Below are 19,666 nucleotides of genomic sequence, written 5' to 3'. Positions count from 1 at the left end.
CCATCTGTGGTTTAAACTGAACCAAATATATCCTGAAATACTCCAGACAGAGTGTTGAAGTTGCATTAATCAGTCTCTGGGTATCTCCTCGGGCACTGTACATTATATATTACACACCAGTGCATTTGTTTTTATACAGCGAATGCCTGGACAGCCCCTCATTTCACTGAAACAAACAATAATGTTTTTTAAGGATTTTCCCGGAGCATCATCACATTTCTCAAGTAAAACCCCACAAAAGCTGCAAACTTAATGGTCAGTAGCAGTAACATATTCTCTCAACATAACCCATCTAGCTCCCTGAGTCTCTCCACAATTTAGCCAAGCCTCAGAGTAGTACGTTAACCTGCCGCAGCACGCTGCAGGCTCCTTACATATCTTATTTCCCAGCGCCCTTTCCTTCACAGCACACCACTGCACACACACACACACCACATACTGTCCAATAACGTCCAACCTCCTACTCTTGTAGCTTCTGGGTCAAATACTTTCTCTCCTTGGACCTATTTCTATACACAAGCTTTGTCAGTGCTGCAGTCTCAGTTGGAGTAATTTGTCCCCATTTTCCACATCAGCTCAACACAAATAACCGTTTTGATTAGAAAAGACGTAACTAGATCCAGATATGATTGAAACTAATAACACCTGTGTACGGCTTAAAGAACAAGTGGAGCACAATATTGTGAAAAATGTGTGTTTAGACTCTGTCCGACCTGTAATAAACCACAGAGCCAGCGGCTGCTCTCCTGTGTGTGTTTGTAGGAAAGTACACAGGGCGGAAAGTGTGTACTTTTACTGATAAGATCACTCGTATGTTTAGGTTACTATTGGAAAAAAGAGAGCCACAAATATCTAAGGTTTACCTTTTTATTTAAGGGGAGATTTGGGCTTTCCGCTCAAATAAGTTTAGATGTAAAAACAGTGTCATTCTCTGTAACGAGGGCGTCTCTCCAGTGGTCTGGCCCGATTTTAAAGAGCGGCCAAACTTACAGCCTGCAGAGAAAACCATTTGTGAGACGTAATTACTGCATATGAATGCAAGCATGCATTAAAGAGACAATATGCAGTTTTTACCATTCATCTATGGAAATAAACATAAAAATGATGTTGAAAATGAATTAAGTGATGCCCAGTTGTTGAAAAGTGTTGGCGCCTTCGTAACAATAACCATCAAAATACATAGGAGCAGGTCTAAGTCTATGGGCGGCACCATAATAGACACCAAATTTCCTTCTACGGAAGCTCGTGAGGACAAAATGCATTTACTGATTTGTAACAAGCGGTTACAAAACTTTGACCATTCATAAATGTTGTTTTACACATTTACCTCTTCACTCATAACCAGTGATGAAAGTGGGTCTGGTGTGTTGACATTTTTCTGGAGGTTGAACAATCTGACAAAGTACTCATTTGAAAATTGCACTCCCAGGGATTTTTGACCCTAACGGCCATCCGTTGGTATGGTCTTACTCAAACATAAAAATACCACTTGCTTGCAATGATGTGTAGTTATGAACCCCCATCGCCAGGGAAAATACTCACCATCACCATAATTTAAAACCCTATAAAGTGTAAAATATTATAAATCTATGCAATTCAAATGATCTCTTATTTTCCGTTGATATTTCAGAAGCATAACAGCATCAGATGCACACTCTCACTTGCACAGCTACTCCTAACCATGTGCTGCTGCTGCTCCATCACCTGTGGACTTCACCGTCAGGGCCGTCAAGAGAAAAATAGTTCCTCTGTAATCAATAAACTCCAGAGGTTATCAGAGAAACTTGATTTTTATCTTCAGATCTCTCTCAGGTTTCACACTGAGGATGAGGTAGGATGAGAAGGAGCAACACAGAAAATACCAAGCAGCCAAGCTGTCAGTTATCAGATTTTTTTCCCAATAATACCATGTGTCCCTGCACCCGGTCCCCACCCCTGGAGACTTTCAGTATTTCTCCATGGATCAGGTTGTAGATTTCTTTCACTCTTTTGAACAATTGCACAGTTGATGTATTGAAGTTGAAATAAGAGCCTTTTCTTGCAGGACACAATATTTTAGTTAATTATAATAATTGAGTTCTGGGTGTTACTTAACAAAAAATGACTCAGCTTGACGACAAAGTGTTTTATGTTGTATTCCGCCTCAATAACCCTAACTCTTCTGTGAAATAGGATTGGATTAGAAAATAAAAATTCGGCTGTGGGTTACTGGTCTATTGCTCTGGTGAAAACACATGGCCTGGTTTTTCAACAGGGTCTGCTCTTCACAGCAGCAATTTGTTGAGGTGAAACATATTTTGATCAAAACTGACTACAGAGGATTCCCGAGAAAAGAGCTGCTGAAGCCTGAAGCGCGAAGAAACAGGGGAGTTTTGAAGAAAAAAAAAAACAAAGAGCAGCCGCGCCTGCGTCAACCAACATCCAGGCGCAAAGTGGCAAAGTTGAAGAGAGCTAGGAGGCTTTTATTTTGATGTTTTTCTGCAAAGACTGGTGTGAAAATGTACTTTTAATTCAATTTGGTGTCAAAAGAAGCATTGAGGATTAGCAACGTGATGCTGGTGTTGACACAATTGATGGCAGCTTTTTTTTTAAATAAAATATGGATGTGCTAAATTCAATATGGAGCTGAGAGACCCTAAATAGTAAAGCATCAGAATCTCTAAACATCAAATCATTTATCTATTGTTTGTCTTAAACTTGCTCCAGGTTTACTTTAATTTGCATTTATTCTTTAACTCAAGAACAATTAATTTCAAATTAGGGAATGACATTTTCTGTCTGAGCATTTTGTAACCAAGCATCCCCTTTTGTCACGCAGTCTGAGTAACTCAAAGGTTCAGACTAATAGCAGTTGGTATAGTCTGGTCACATCCATGACCCTGAGCCAATTAAAATGTTGTGGCATTAGCTGAAGCAAGCCATCCATGCGGTGTATCCCAATATCACCAATTAACTCCCAACTCCTGAGTTGGTCTAGAACAGCTTGTTGTTTTCTCTTAAGACTTAAGATGAAAGCAAACAAAAGACCTGATTTCTCAAAGTGTAACTAAACTTAAAGGTTAACGAGTTTAATTTCAGTTTTCATTTAAAACACAGACTCAGCTTTGATTTCTTTCACATCTTATATTCATATGACTGCCTTCTGAAGGGCTACTGCCCTGCTTGTGCACAAACTGTCCGTGCTGCTGAGTTAATCTGACGTGACAGACGTCTTTGATGACGGTGTCTTTGTGTGGTCTTTTTTCCAGCGTTAACAAACGTGAAGCTGTGGGCCATCGACCGACAGTGCTTCCAGACGATCATGATGAGGACGGGGCTCATTAAGCACACAGAGTATATGGAGTTCCTGAAAAGGTGAGGAACGGCGTTGTGCTGTTGAACACTGACAGACAAATGGCTTTAATAGGTGTTTGATCGGAAACGCTATGAATAAATTACCAGAATACAAAGATGTTTGCTGGAAAGTTCTGAGATACCTATTTTAGTAAAAAAATGAGATGACACCATTCCTCTTTGGTGTTGAACTCTATTGTTCTTGCCTGTGTAAACGTGGATGTACAATAGCCACTTCTTCTACACAGGAACCAGATTATCATTTAAAAGGCTTCTGAATCTCTTTTTACTCCTCATGAAGCATCGGATAAAAGAAAGGCACATCAAAAGACACACAGAAGAAGACACAATTACAGTAGAAATCCCTGTAACCCACTACGTCTCTACGGCTCTCGTCCACTTTGGACTCTAGGCCATTATGCAACACCCTTTTTGTGTTGCATGATACTTCGTCATAACTTAGAAGCTGATTGTTCTTCATATTGCTCATATGTGCTACTGCAGGAGTTGTTTTAAAATTTCTAGACCATAAAAAAACTTATATCCTGACAAAAGCTGTTTGTTTATTTTAGATTTGCTCATTTTTATCATGTGGGAACAGATTATAATGTTTGCATTCATTTCCAACCTGCAGGATTTTTTAGTTTTTCTTCTTCTTCCACAATTACACCAAACACATGGTTATATTCTAGAATTTAAAGTTGGGTTTAGTAAAATCATTGTCAATCCTGTTAAAGAGTTTTGGCTTATTTTGGAGTGTGGCTGTGTGAAATACTTACTGGTGGTGTTCTGGCAGTTGTCAGCAGTCAGAGCTCTGTTAGTTTACAGAAGCATAACAGGCGTTTTACAGTTAATGCTAAACAGAAAGCAGTGGTGATTAAGAGAATGGCCCATAAAGAGATTTTTACTGTCTTAAATGACTCAAATCTCAAAGAAAAGTCTTAGCAGGTTGAGAAAATACAAAATTTAGTGTTTTTAGGAAGTGCTTAATGTGCACCATTGTTCATTTTGAAATCTAAAATGCCATCAGATGAAGAACATGGAGACATTTTATCCACACAAATCCAACAAAGTGTGTGTTTAAGATAGATGAATGTGTAGATTTGTTTTAGTGTGCCAGGATTTTTAGTTGAAGCTGATTGAACCTTCCTTAAAATAGAAAACCTTGTTTAGTTTAAAATATGTACGATAGTATCCAATTCAAAGACAGTAAACCTTTTAGATGTTAGAGTATTCTATAGAGCTCCGGACGTCACGTGACTCTCAGAGAGTAGACGCCATGTTGGCAGGCAACAAAGGTAAACAGAATGAACAGGATCGGCTTGGATTTTACTCCGTCGGAGCTTATTTCACTCTTTAAAACCGAAGAAATTGTTTTATATAGTCAGAAATTAAATAGACTAAACATCTCCGACCCTTATCTTGCCCCTGGAATACTTTTTACGAACGCCAGAAGCTGTCGGAGCGGACCTGGCCAGGGAACGCCTTGGGATTTCCCCGGAGGAGCTGGCCCAAGTGGCTGGGGAGAGGGAAGTCTGGGCCTCTAGACTTAGGCTACTACCCCCGCGACCCGACTCCGGATAAGCGGATGAAAATGGATGGATAGATGGACAAATAACATAGATTTACATGTAAGTAGTTTAAATAGAGTGCTGTGCTGTTTGAATGCATAAAATGAACGCCAAGAGAAATCACTAGTTTAATTTTTTTCCGTGAATAAAATAAATATGTCAGGCAGGAGCGTCTCAGGATGTGTCTGAGATCTGACTCGGTGAGACAGATAATAGCAATCCAAAGTGCTTTTTATGTGTGATCTGACAATTGATCAACCATTGCTTAAAAATTAAATACAGCTTAGCCGGTTAATTGCTGTGATCATAAAACACGGAAACGGCAGCAAGCATAAATCACAAGGCAACGTTTTACATGATGTTTTCTTGCTGCTGTGAGTAATAAGACAGAAAAAGTCACGCCAAACAAAGTTAGGAAGCCCACTAAGAATTGTAATAAAAGCGTTTAAAATAAATAACATACACAGTTGAGGAAACGTTGGTTTAAGTACCTGATATGAAGTGGTCACTGCATAAGTGAAAACCTTTACTCTCGGGATCCCACAGTTTCATTTTAGCCCGGTCACTAGCGCGTTTTACTGCAATGATCCAACGTTTGCGGCGTTCCGGATCTTGGGGAATCCTGTAGATGGCTCATCCCTTATGTCGTCCGCGTCTGTTATGGCATCCTGGGGCACAACAGGAATCTACCATATTTCCTGTTTGATTGAGTTTTCTGACAATAACAAATAGCCCAGCTGCGGGCTTCTGCCTGCCAAGATGGTGCCGTTTCGCCGGCAGCTGTAGCTAGTGCTAACAATTAGCAAACACCAGCCAAAATCTTACTAAATAAACCTAACCCTAGCCCTGAACTAAAGATCCACTGGTGAACAAACACAAATATTAATTAAAAGTCCAGTAACAAGAAAGCCAGGTCATGGCCACAAAAAAACAATGATGAACAAGAATCTGCTTCTAGACCTGCAGAAAGAGAGAAGAAAAAAAAAGCAAAAACAAAAAACAAAAAAATGGGACACAACAACAATACAACAAGATCAAGCTATCACTGCGTCAACTTGATGAAGGAATATATAATCAACATTGTTTACCTGAACAATCACACGATAATAAATCACAGTGCATTAAGTGCCCTCCATAGCCTTAAGACCTGTGTTGAACGTGCCCAAGTCCATACTTATGAGAGCACCATGTGAGCACCTGTGTGTGTGCACATGCTTGTTTAAGTAAGGTTTCTCTATAGGACCATCCAGTAGAGAGTGTGAGGGGCCACAGATCTGACCCCTAAAGATGTGCAGGAGACGGAGGGAGCTCCAAGTCCCAGAGATCCAGGAGTTGCCCCAGAGCACAGGAACTCCAGGGAGACTGCGACCAGAAAAGCCCCCACTCCCCTCGAGAGGCGCAGATGATCGCCCAGGGGGGCCACAACCAGCAGCCGGCAGAGTCCCGGGAGATATCAGCGGCAAGCCCACAGGCCCGCCTGCAGCCTTCCACCCCCTAGCCGGCCGAGCCCGGGACCCAATGACCTGGGACCCAGGGGCGACCACCCCCGCCGGGGACCCAGCAGAGCCCAGGGACCCAGACCCCACCAGGCAGCCACCGGGATTGGTCAGGCAGATGCCAAATATCTTAAACTTCTTGACCCGGGAGCCAAGACCAAGGCACCACACCCCACACCAGGTGTGGCAGGGAGAGGGGAGACGAAGATCTATATCACCAAAAGAAGTCCCAGGAGAAGGGAGGAGTCAAAGGCCCCACCTGACATACACAGTCATACACAAACACAGTCACACACTCCCTCCCTCATGCTCACACATACAACCAAAGACTTACAAAAATGCACGCCGGGCACCCACTCATGCTCTCCATACACACCCTATTCACTCTGGTCCCGGTACTGCTGCACATTTTTACTTCCAAACTCCACCATGATCCATCCATCCATTGTCTGAACCCGCTTTGTCCATGTAGGGTCGCGGGGGAGCTGGTGCCTATCTCCAGTGGTCAATGGGCAATCAGGCGGGGTACACCCTGAACAGAGAGCCAGTCCATCGCAGGGCAACACAGAGACACACAGGACAAACAATCATGCACACACACACACACACACACACACACACACACACACACACACACACACACACACACACACACACACACACAATTTAGACAGACCAGTTAACCTAACAGTCATGTTTTTGGACTGTGATCCCAGGCTGGGAAGCAAACCCAGGACCTTCTTGCTGCAAGTCAACAGCTCTAACCACTGCGCCACTGCGCAGCCCTGACTTCATGATGTCAACAAAAAACCAAACTTATTTTCTTCTTCTTGTGTTTTTTATTGATGGTCGGCAAACTGAAAAAGCTAACTGCTAGCCTTTTATTTGCTACTGGCACAGAAATCAGTGAACAGCCTTTAGGCAGGTAAAGAGCGCCATTACAAAACTGTTAAATGCTGTTTCTGGTCAGCAGAGGGCTGCAGAGTGCTGACCCATGAGATGTTGGTACATTTTCTACCATCACTAAATCCCACTTTGGTTAAAGTGTAAAAACTACTTAGTGTCTCTTTAAGGAATTAAATGTTGAATTTACTTTACCAAGTTATGTCAGCTGGCTCTACTAAACCTAGTTGCTTAAATGTAAGATGCAGTGTTAAACGTTAGTGTGTTAAAAGTAATGTAGATAACTCTTTACATTTAAAGAGACAATGTATAGTTTGTACCATTAATCTCTGGAAACATCCTTCGACATGTTGTTAAAAATGAATAAAATAATGCCCAGTTGTTGAAAAATATTGGCGGCTTTGTAACATATAACCATAAAAATTGGGTCTAAAATATATGGTAGTGGTCTCTGGGTGACGCCATATTAGACATGCTGTTTCCTTCTATGGGAGCCCGTGAGGACAAAACGCATTTACTGATTTGTAACAAGCAGTTACAAAACTTTCTCCATTCTTAAATGTTGTTGTTAAACACATTTTACACAACTCTTTGCTTGTTGCCAGTGATGAAAGAGAGTCAGATGTGCTTGTTATTTTGCTGCAGGTAGAACAATCTGACAAAGTACTTGTTCAAAAATTGCGCTCCTAGGGATTTTTTTACCCTAATGGCCATACATTGGTAAGGTCTTACTCAAACCCAAAAATGCTGCTTGCTTGCAATGATTTTAGGTATGCACTGCCCCCTATTGCCCAGAAAAAATTACGCAGTTACTTTACGCAATAGACGTAGTGATGTATATTTGGTTCACATAAACTTGGTTAAGTAAGTTCAACATTTCTTACAGTGTAGACAGCTAAAAATGGCCTTTTCTTTGCATCATTGTTGTGGCAGGCTAGTGAGAAAATAAAAGCCTGCTTCTTCAAGCTGAGAGTGCACTGACTGCTGTGAACCCCAAGAATATGCACTTCATGCAACCCAATTTGAACAAAACACTAAAACAAAATCCACTTTAAAGACAGAAAACATTATTTTCTATCAGGATGCAATCTTATGTCCCATTTGTTGTCGTCATTGGTCTCAGTTTGTGTGGTTAGTATATGTTCACAGCAAAGCACAAATCTAAGACAAACAGCACCAAAAACATTCCTCCAGCATGTTAATATGTCATGCACAAGAGAGAAATTTATTTATTTATACATTGTGACTAAAAATAGAGTGAAAGCATTTGCAGCCTCTTTACTGATTGCATAAGAAAATAAATCTAAAGTATATCACAGCTCTTGCCTCCTCACAGACCTTACATAACATCCAAGAGATAAGTAAATATTTAATGGATGTACTCCCTGTGTTTGTTTTATAAAGAGGTGTCTAGGGGGAAATCAGAGATTAATGACAGCATTTGTTAATAAGCACATAATTATATTCTCGTGCACCTTGGAAGAAGATCTAATAAAGGGGGCTTAGGTTTAAGTGATGGACAAAGACACAGTGCTCCTTATGAGCCTGTACCCACTTTTTAACAGCTGTGAAATTACATATTTGCACTTGTAGGTTGTGGAGGAGGAACACTCGGGAAAATCTGATCCCACGTTGTAGTACAAACAGCAGCTGAGTGTGCCTGAAGGGAGCTATCACTTCTTGCTAGCTTGTATTTTTGAATCTCTCAAATGCATTGAAGCAGGAAACGTAGGGGTGACGTTTAATGGACATGCTTACCTGGGTTTAGAGGATGCATGTTTCTGTTACTGGTATTTTTAGAAGTGTAGGACTGGTTTTCCACACCCTGCATTCAAAACTGACACTCTAATTTGCATAAAGTTGCAACATTTTTTCTTATTGAATGGGTATACTGTAGTTTCTCTGGAAGTTTGTAAAGCAAATTACAAAAATGTTGTGGGTGTAATCAGATCAATTTAAAGCCAACCACAATTACATTTTACTCCGTGTATCTAGTTAAAGTTTGCATTTTACTTAATTGAAAAATACTTGGCTGAAAGACATTGATGATGTTTGCATAAACCATTCCCTATGTTAAAGGGAGGACATTTATTTTACCTGGTGATAGGGGGCAGTGCATGCCTTAGTCATTACAAGTGATCTGTTGTTTTGTTTTTGAGTTAGACCTTACCAACGGATGGTCATTAGGGTCAAAAATCTGTAGGAGTGCAACCTCCAGCAAAATGACACATCAGACTCCCTTTCACCACTGGCAACAAGCAAAGAGGTAAATGTGTAAAATAACAATGTTTATGAATGGCGAGAGTTTGATATCTGTTTGTTACAAGTCAGTAAATGCATTTTGTCCTCACAGTCTCCCGTAGAAGGAAACAGGGTGTCTAATATAGCGTCGCCCTGAGGTTTAGACCCGCTCCCATGTATTTTAGGCTAGGTTTTTATGGTTATATGTAACAAAGCCACCAATATTTTTTAACAACTGGGCTTTATTTAATTCATTTTGAACATTTCAATGGATACAGTTCCAGAGATAAATGATAAAAACTACACATTGTCTCTTTAAAATGACCTGTTGTAATATTGATAATGTCATTTTTAAAATCTTATTGCTTTAACTGAATGAAAAAAAGCTAAATGTCAGATTTTTTTCTTGGTTTAGCAATAAAAGGGACATTATAATCTTTTAAATTACCGCAGAGTCTGGATTCATGGATCAACAACCCAAGTGTGACATAATTCAGTTCAATTCAATTCAAAGATACTTTATTAATCCCAGAGGGAAATTAGAGTTTTCAGTACACACAATTCTGAGATCAGACATACATACATAGACACATGACAAGAATTGGTGACTGTGGTCATTCGCAACCTGAGTCGCGCTACCTTAATAGTAATCAGAGGGTTTATATATGTTCCAAGCTTACGACTCATCTCGACAATTATATGAGTTTGTGCGTTCACAGAGCGGTGTAATCCATCCCTGAGCTCCGGGATTGAGCCAATATTCCTCGACAGCTCATTAATTTTCCGGTAAGCCAGGTAACCACTCAGGCCAAAAAGCAAGAAACCTGACACCAACACCACAAATATCCACACATCTTCAGAATCCTCTATGGACAGTTGAGAGAGGCAGATCAGGTTCCACTGTTTCCAGGAGTCCATGGTATGCCCAGCTGGCTCTGTCCCAGAGGGGCATCCTGGAACCCCTTCTCCCGTTCTCATCGTAGAAAAAATTTTGTCAATCGCGTTGTGAGACCAACTGACCAGATCCATTTTTAATAATTTCCAGTTTCCAGAAAAAATGCAGAAGCGCCGTACACACAAAGACAGTCAAAGAGCCTTGGGATAAGATAGGGAAGAGAGGAGGAAAACAGTGTCTGTACTCTCCAAGAGCCGGAAGAAGAAATTAAGTTGTTGCATGAGAAATTTACGCCAGACAGAAGTGGTTTGTTTGTCTCAACAGCTTCGCAGCTCGGGGGGTCGAAACGATATCATTCATGCAGAGTGAGGTTGCATGTTAATGACCTAGCAAGTAATCTAGGGCCTCGGTTGAGAAAACAACACAAAGATCAGCAAAGTGGCCGGAGTCTGGGTCCGGAGGCCGAGACAAGATGGCTCAGATTACTGTAATAAAACATGGAAAACGAGGGAAGGGGGAGAAAGGGAGATGGAGAAACTCAGAGGGGGAGATGATATGGAAAGATAAGCCCTTTGTTCACCAACACAGGTTATTTTCTCTCCCGCTTGATAAACATTAGACCAGTTTTATTTAGTCTGCTTGACAACAGGCAGATTGCATTCATTCAGGCTGCCTGGAAGCACCGGAACAAACATTACAGCCTCACACTGATGTGTTCAATCTTTGTATCGGATGCCGTGCACTTTGACTACTACACATGTTGCCATGTTTGTTGTGAATTATACATACATGCGTACTGTAATAGTGTAATACAGTATGCAGGCTCTAGAAATACTTTCATTATTCCTGCTGACTGTATGTCTTTTGTTCACTTATCATAACAGGTCAGATTTGTCCACACACCAGTAAGTAACATTAGGCCGATTCCTTCTACATGAAAAATCTTTTTTTCTCAGATTGAGTAAAACTAAGTGGTTTCACACAGTTAAACTCTATAAAATGTGCTCGTAAGTGAATGCTTTTATTACAGGATGCTATTAACAAAGTGCTTAAAGATACAGTTTGCACATGGGTTCTTTAAATAGCCTTCTGTCTTGAATCTGATGGCACCATCTAGTGGCTGATAAATGTATCACACTAAGCCATGGTTTCCACTTAGTATTTACGGCCAAAAGCAACGCCTCTTGTTCACGAACGCGCTCCTCCAGCCGACAGACAGAGCTATAACACATTGTGGTACATTTATTATGTTCACGTTTTGTTGTGTATTCATACGTTGTATGTTCTTGTAAAACTAAATTATCACCCCACAACATATCTTTGGGATTTAAAAGCAGAGTTTTTGACATTCTACCTTTCTAGTTTTCTTAAACAGTTACTTTGTAATTTATATGTTAGTAGCATGAGAATCAGATCTTGTTGACACTTTAGCCAGGACTCTTAGACAATAATAATAGTGTAGCTATATGTCAATTGTCTTTGTTAACCCCCCACCCTCAACCCCGTCTCATAGAGCACAATGCAATTTTAATTGAGTTAATGGAGTTGAATTTGAATTCAGCATTAACCAATAGCATTAGAAATGTCCTTATGTACAGATGTTAATCACTAGCCTGGCCTGCCAGACTCCTCATCTGTTTAATTCTGCACAGAGAAAAGGTCTGGGAACTCTCCTATTCAAATAACCCCACCCCCTGAGAATTCTAACCGAGCCAATCAACGCTGAGTAGCGTACGTCACACACCATAACGCTGAGTTTGTCGTAAACATGGCGTCTGAAGCGGAGTTCGCTGCGGCTCTTTCCTCTGTTCTAAATGACTTGAATGTCTCCAAAACAACAAGTAGAAGCGCTAAAAGCTTTTCTTCTAAAGAAAGATGTTTACACTGTCGCCAGACGCCATTTTTGATTACAGCTAAAAAACTACAGCGGTACAGTCGGCATTTCCGTCTTTTTTCTGATTGGTTATTTTTGAGCTGGCTGGTCCCGCCCTTCATGTGCCTCTCTTCCTGTGCGTAACCAGACTCTTTCTCTGTGCAGAATTAAACAGAGGAGAAGTCTGGCAGGCCAGGCTAGTTAATCACAGTGTGTGTGCCAATTTTTTGATATACCTAGACTATATATATATATATATATATATATATATATATATATATATATATATATATATATATATTCTCATCTCACCCTCCGTGGGTGTTTTCATCCTACCGAGCTCGGGTTCTCTACAAGAGGCCTGGGAGCGTGAGGGTTGTGCACTATCTTAGCTGTTTCTAGAACTGCACTTTTCTGGACTGAGATATCTGATGTTTTTCATGGGATCTGCTTTAGCCACTCCTCCAGTCTGGGTGTTACTGCCCCGAGTGCCCCAATGACCACGGGCACCACGGATGTCCTCACTTTCCGGGCTTTCTGAAGTTCTACTTTGAGGCCCTGGTACTTCTCTAGTTTCTTGTGCTCCTTATTCCTACATATCACACATTACATGCTGATTTAAGGTCTATTACATCTTGTCTTCTGTTTAGAACTGTGGTTTATGATAAAGTGATGCCAAACTGCAACAGATTTTTGTTTTTTTTCTCGAGGATCAGTATTTATGCATCTACAGTAACCCCCAACTCTTCAATATATTTTTCTGTGTTATTTATTGTTTTCATAAATGCTTAGACTTTTTGATAAAAAGTATATTTGGGATAGAGATTTCTGAATTGCATTTCAGTTTGCGAACAATGGTTCAGATTTCTTTTTAGCAAATTGACTGTGTTATCTTGACTTTACTTGTTGTAAAGTATAGAGGACCTGTTTGAACACGAGATGGCTCATCTCAAGCAGTTTCATCCTCTTATATATATATATATATATATATATATATATATATATATATATATATATGTATATATATATACACACACACACACACACACACACACACTGTGTGTGTGTGTGTGTGTGTGTGTGTGTGTGTGTGTGTGTGTGTGTGTGGACAGCAAAAAAGTGAGAATACCAATTGTAAAACAGTGTGTTTGAGCTCTGTTGCCCAGCTAGAGGTGCACATGCATGAATGAGAGGTGTTGCTTTCAGCCGTAAGCATGGAAGTAGGGAGAGGGTTGAGTGCTTTGACACCAGCTGTTGCAAAAGTAACTTTCAGGTCCTTGGACAAAACAAATGTCAAGCTCTTCAAGACATCTTTTACATCAAACTGCCTGCCCTTTGGACAAAGTTTCAAGGGCATCAAATCCTAAACAACAGCTGTTGTTTGAAATCCACCCTGCTTGTATATTACTATTGTTACAGTGCAATGATTTATTTCTAGTCATCTCCCTCAGAATCAGAGCTTTGTAAGATCTTTAGATCCTGGCGTGACGGCACCACACACTTTAATAATAGCCTGAAGGTTCTGGATGTCAGATTAAGTAAATCTGTCACTCTCTTGGGAGAGTCCTATCTTTAGATCCATTCATATAATGAATCATATTGTCTGCACATGTTTGAAGCTGTCTCCTCTTCCTTGCAGTGTTCCTACGTTTCATGATCTGCAAGAAGACATTCTGAGCAAGCTTGCTGACGTCCTTGAGGAGGTATGAGTCTTGTTAACATCTGCAGCACAAACTACTTTGTATCTTCTGACAGATTCCAGAGGTTCTGTTGTAGTGACTGAAGGCAACTTAAAAAAATATAAGCATGTTTTATTGACTATCATTAGAATAACAGAACTGTTGCTCTGTAGTTTGTGCTGAGTGGGATTGCGTCACCCATTTACTAAGTGACAGATTTTTTTCCCCAACACACCTGCTCAGGAATTCAGCACACTGCATCCAGAAGCCGTTTCAGCTTTTAAACAGTCCAGCTAAGCAAGCTGAGTCACTCACACTGTTATGCATTTTATTAAAAGCTGTGATCTGGTATCCATTAGGATTTTTGTGTTACTATAGTAACCTGCTTTTAGCCCCTTCACTTATTATAGGGTGATATGTAGTAAGTTTTTTTTGCAGTTTTTTTCCCCTTCTTGCGTCTTTCTGTTGATTTTAAATGATAACAAGATCTACTCAGTCAAGATTGGAGCATGAATTATGCTTGAGTGTTGTAAACTGTAAAACAGTTGTTGGAAAAAGATAAAATTTACAAAAGAAAAACAGGGGAGATTTTGTAGAACTGGAGATTTTAAAAAATCTATTTTTTTTTGTAAAAATATCATTTTAGACCATCTACTCATTTATTTAATTATCATTTTCAGTAGTCATGCTAGTCTTTGAAGCTGTCATGGAATGCCATTGAAACAAACTAAATTACTGAAGTTTGTTCATTTATATTTTATAAACAACATGGAGGAAATAAACATTTAATCAATCCAAGTGAATTCTATATTAAAAGTATACTGAGCAGTTTTAGCTTACATTTGGCACCCCTCCCCAGTCTCCGTTAGTAAAAACAAAAGTGAAACATATCTCCTTGCTGCGTGTTTGTCTATTAAACACCTTAATCTGACAGCTGAAATGTCTCCTCAGCCTTCACTAGAGTCTACAGGAGCAATTCATCACTAAAATATACAAATCAGCTGTGTTCATGATGTAAAACATGCAGGGAACATGCTAGAAGCAGACTGCAAAGCCAGGCATGTCAGCTCAACTTTACTAAATCCAATATGGACTGGAAATTCACTCCGAAGTTGCAAGTGCGATATTCTGGTCACAGAGCGTGGTGGGGGTCTGAGTGACATTAACCCTGTAAAGTGACATTTTAGCACATACTGAATAAAAAAAAAATTAAATTATGAAAAAGTTGCAAAGGGATAGGTTTACTTATTTTTCTAAATGACGTCTTTTAAATTTAAATGTATATTTTAAAGTGACTAAATTTTTTAAGACTGAAATGTAGAAGTAATTTTATTTACAGCGACTGCTGTGGGATGAACATGAATTTATTTTATACAACAATTTGCAAAGAGTTAATAATCACACATTAGGATGTAATTGATTTGTTACTTTCTCATATAATTTATACAAATTTTAATTCAAATGAAAGAAGACAAATTTGCTCATTCACTGTGAGAGGATTCATGGATGTGCATCACACACCTTCACCATGCTGGCTGGTGTTTGATCGTTATTGTTATCATATTATGGTTTGAAATTTGTAATGTTTTACCTTTTTTTTTGTTTCAGTGACACCTTGGGATAGTTTGCTTTGTGCGCAAGGTTTAATGGTTGCAATTTTTGCAAAGCTTAAACAAAAGTTGTGAAGAATTATGAAAACAAGGTCATTCATCATTGAGGCAAAAAAAATGTGTTAAAGGTCCTCAGAGAAATATCCAGAGAATAAAAAAACTCTCTAAAATGCAACAAAGGAATAATTAATTATTCCAAAGCCTTTAGTGTAAAACAAAACTCTGGATAAAGTCCCTAGAGGTTGCAGGTGTAACGTCAGCAAAACAATTTATTTTGTTTCATGATTGAAATACTGTGAATACTAGTAAGAAGAACTGTGTAGAAATCACTTGTTTTCTGTTATATTAGATATCCAAATCTGTTAGTGTTGAATTTGATTCACCAGGTTTGGATCACATCCATCCATTTAAAGGTGTGGAACTCTGAAAAACCATTTTTAATGATTATTTCTGATTACAATCAGTCACTCTGAGTTTTACATGCAGGTTGAGCATAAAATCGTCTCCTACACCTACCTCCTAGACGGTTGAACTCTAGGATTAGAAAATCCTGACAGGTCTACGTCACGCTGTCACTTAACATTCATGGACTCACCCATCTTGACTCACAACGCGGAAGGCTGTTGTTGGTTTAACGTCCAGGAAACAGCAGAGAACGTCTTGCAGTGCTGGGAAAGTTTGTTTAAAAAACGAACTAGTTCAAAGTTCAGTTCATACATTTTAAAACAATTTAGTTCATAGTTCTTTTTTCTCACACACACATATATATATAGCTTATGAAATAATTTTAATGGTAAATTGTTAAACAATCTTAGGAAGCAGGCTGAGGTAGTAAACTCAAAGTGCAATATTAAAAGTGCAAAACATAAAAAAAAGTATAATCTTTCAGTTAAGTCTCGTTTCAGTTTTTCTGAATGAACTTTGACTCCTGCACACAGCATAGACATAGAAGAGTAGATGCCGCACCAACCGCTACTGCCTATGTTTGGCCACATTTGCCGATTCTACTTTTTATAAACTCTATGGTTAACAGGACATTTAAGCTAGGCGTTAGCTCCGGAAAAGCTCTGTGGAGATCTGGAGCTAGAATGGCGAAAGAACGCATTCATGAACGCACTCACTTTTACGTACATCAGGCAAAATATGAACGAGTTCAGTTAATGTTCACGAAAAAACGAACAAATTCACAAATTATCATTCAATGAACGCATTCGGGCACAACCATTAACATAAATATAGGGGCACAACACATTAGTCACTTCTTCCCCCTCAAGTACAACTTAAAAGGTATTCATTCCTACTAGAAAGAAAGAAAGATAACGATCTTTCCTATAGCGCCTCTCAAGTTAACAATCATGAGGAGCTTCACAAAAACAAAAAATTTAAAACATAAAAAAGAATTTAGAAAATGATTAAAAATATGTTGAAAATAGGTAAAAATAGACAGTTGTGATTAAAAAATGTAAAGAAAGAAAGAGAGTGAATAGGAAAGAGGGAAATCAGTGGATCAAGGTGGAATAGGTAGGGAGAGCTCTGCAAATGTGTTGAAAAAACAATGATCCACATCTTTAAAAGGATTAACACATTCCTCAAAAAAACTTTATTCTGTACCAACACATTCTCGCACAGGGTCAAAAACTGGCGCTGAGTGACCGATTGTTTGTTTCCAACACGTTGGGGCTCCCAACGCGTCTGGCGGCGATGCACTGTGCCAGAGCATCGGTTTCCGACTGCTGCAACCTTTACCCTCTTGCTATTTAACCTTCCCCTCACCCCCATCCTAACCCTAACCCTCTTGTGCTTTCAAAACTTTGTTCCCTGTTGCATCATCCCTCTCAAACACGGTAACGAGAAGTTTAGAATGAGAAACAGGGTTAAGGTTATGATGGGAGTGAGGGGAAGGGGAAGGTTAAATAGCAAGAGGTTAGAGGTTAAATGTCAGTGAAATGTGCGTTTTACCGCGGGCATTGGAAACCTACGCTCTGCTCTCGAAGGAAACAAACAGTTGGTCACCCAGTGTCATTTTTCAATGCTTTGGGTGCCAGAATGTGTCTGCACGTCTTCTGCCCTCTGGTGGAAAATACAAATACTGCAGATGGCAAAGCTAAGTAGCTTCGTTTTTGAATTGCTGTATCATAAAAATAAAAATACAGAAGAAAATATATTAGAGACTTCTTTGCATGTTTAATAAATGGATTTAAATCGATTAAATGAATAGGCTCGAATAGAGTTTATGCTACAAATCTGCTCTCTCACTGATAAGATTGCAGAGATGCTTTTACATCAAAAGCTGAGATCAAATATTCTGTTTAAAGCAGAAAAAAGAAAATTCAAACATCTTTGACAATGACTCAAATAATTAAATGTATGAATCAGATGTGTGGATCTAAGTGATTTATCTCTATGTAGTTCTCCGTTTTTTTGCATCGGGACACATGATAGGAAAATGTCACTTAGAGATGATAAAGACCATTGATTGCCTTGGAGACGTGTCCAATTTAAAGTCTGATTTAAACTCATGACAACACTTGAATTTGCGTCTTTATTAATGCACAGCAGACGACTACCAATCTGCTTTGTGTGCAATGTAAAAGCATATTTCCTGGGTCAAACAGAGTAACAATAAAACACACCTCGTGGTAACTGACTTTTTGATCCAACAGGAGCTATTGAGCTCCATATTTCACTCAGGATTATTCTCCAAGTGCAGCTCTGTGAATTATGCTGCCAAACTAAACCTGAAGCTATTTGGTAAAGCTCCTGGAAGGTTTTCCGTGGCATCCTGTGCTCCCTCTGCTCCAGTCAGAATATAACTTCATAAAAGGGTTTTCTCCATGGTGCAAAGGTGTTTTTCACATTTATTAAAAAAAATCTCATCTTACCTATTTTTTCATCTTCACCCTGCAAAAAGCTGACCCTTGAGTAAACGCTTTTTATTTTACTTAAAATGCAAGACTGTGTTACACCCTGTGTGACTGGCAGCCGAGCGTCTGATGTCCAGATCAGAACCCATGGAGCACAGTGTGTTACAACACCCACAACCTTTTGTAGTCATATGCAGAGTACAGCAAACTGACTGGTTTGCTGTCATATTGAGTTAGACGTGTGATTTGCAGCTCTTTTGTCTTTTCAAAGTCAAGGTTGTAAAGTGTTCTGACGCAGGCAATTCATAGAAGACATGAAAACGTGTAACTCTGTAACACATAAACGACATAAACATAAATTCATTAAAAAGCTAGTAAATCTATTTACGATGCTGCTCATATTAATTCTCTGTGTCCTTTCTGAAGTGCTATCAAGATGAAAAAAATGGGACAAGTCATCTACAATGACTCGTCTTCTCCGGTCCTCCTCACTCGTGTTTTCTTCTCTTCTGACAGACGCATTATGAAGCTGGGGAGTACATCATCAGACAAGGGGCCAGAGGAGACACCTTCTTCATTATCAGTAAAGGAAAGGTGAGAATAGACCTGCCTGGCTATTCCCCCCTCAAAATAACCCTCATCATAAGGCAGGATGCCACGGTGCACGCGGCAAATGATGCCAACCTTTGATGCAAAGAGGTGGTCTGTTTTTGGGATGGAAGTTTGCTGCCATCAATCATCTTGAGATAGTCAGATAGACAAAAGTGCTGCCTCTTTCATCATTCTCTTCAGCAGCAGTGGGAGCATCTAGAAAGAGTACAGAGTCACTTTGATTTCCCCTTTCAGTAATCAACACTGGCTTTCATACCGAGCACAGTCCTAATACTGCCAGGGGGGCCTTTCACACACTTGCGATGTGAGACCAAGATGACGGATAGTCCTCCTCCTTAATTTTTCTTTGGTACTGGTTTTCCTCAATGCTATAATCTTTTTGTCCCTGAAATTCGTTAAATCTTACAAATCTTGTTTCTCACCAAGCGACACCTGGTTGAATTTTAATAGTATATCTTTTCTCATAAGCATACAAAGCTTAAGTCCCCTTAAAGCTTTAAAGAGCAGGTGCACTGAGAAAATGTTTACTTTTTATTTGAGTTCAACATGGGGGCTGAACATGAAGATCGTCTTCTACCCCTATTTCCTA

The 19,666-nt window shown here is 39.6% G+C and overlaps 1 protein-coding gene across 2 annotated transcripts in view; it reads left to right on the top strand.

Annotated features, from left to right (window-relative positions):
- Positions 1-19,666, top strand: part of LOC107376029 (cGMP-dependent protein kinase 1) — a 144,791-nt gene that overhangs the window by 93,761 nt on the left and 31,364 nt on the right. For both annotated transcript variants that reach the window (XM_015944911.3, XM_015944909.3), the window contains exons 4-6: positions 3,249-3,354; positions 13,952-14,015; positions 18,982-19,059. In XM_015944911.3, coding sequence (XP_015800397.1) covers positions 3,249-3,354; positions 13,952-14,015; positions 18,982-19,059 — 248 coding nt within the window. The remainder of the gene's footprint in view (positions 1-3,248; positions 3,355-13,951; positions 14,016-18,981; positions 19,060-19,666) is intronic.

This window comes from Nothobranchius furzeri, chromosome 12 (assembly GCF_043380555.1).
Source record: "Nothobranchius furzeri strain GRZ-AD chromosome 12, NfurGRZ-RIMD1, whole genome shotgun sequence".
Classification (NCBI taxonomy): Eukaryota; Metazoa; Chordata; class Actinopteri; order Cyprinodontiformes; family Nothobranchiidae; genus Nothobranchius; species Nothobranchius furzeri.
The sequence above is the reverse complement of the archived record's forward strand: the minus strand, read 5'-3'. Positions and strand labels throughout refer to the sequence as shown.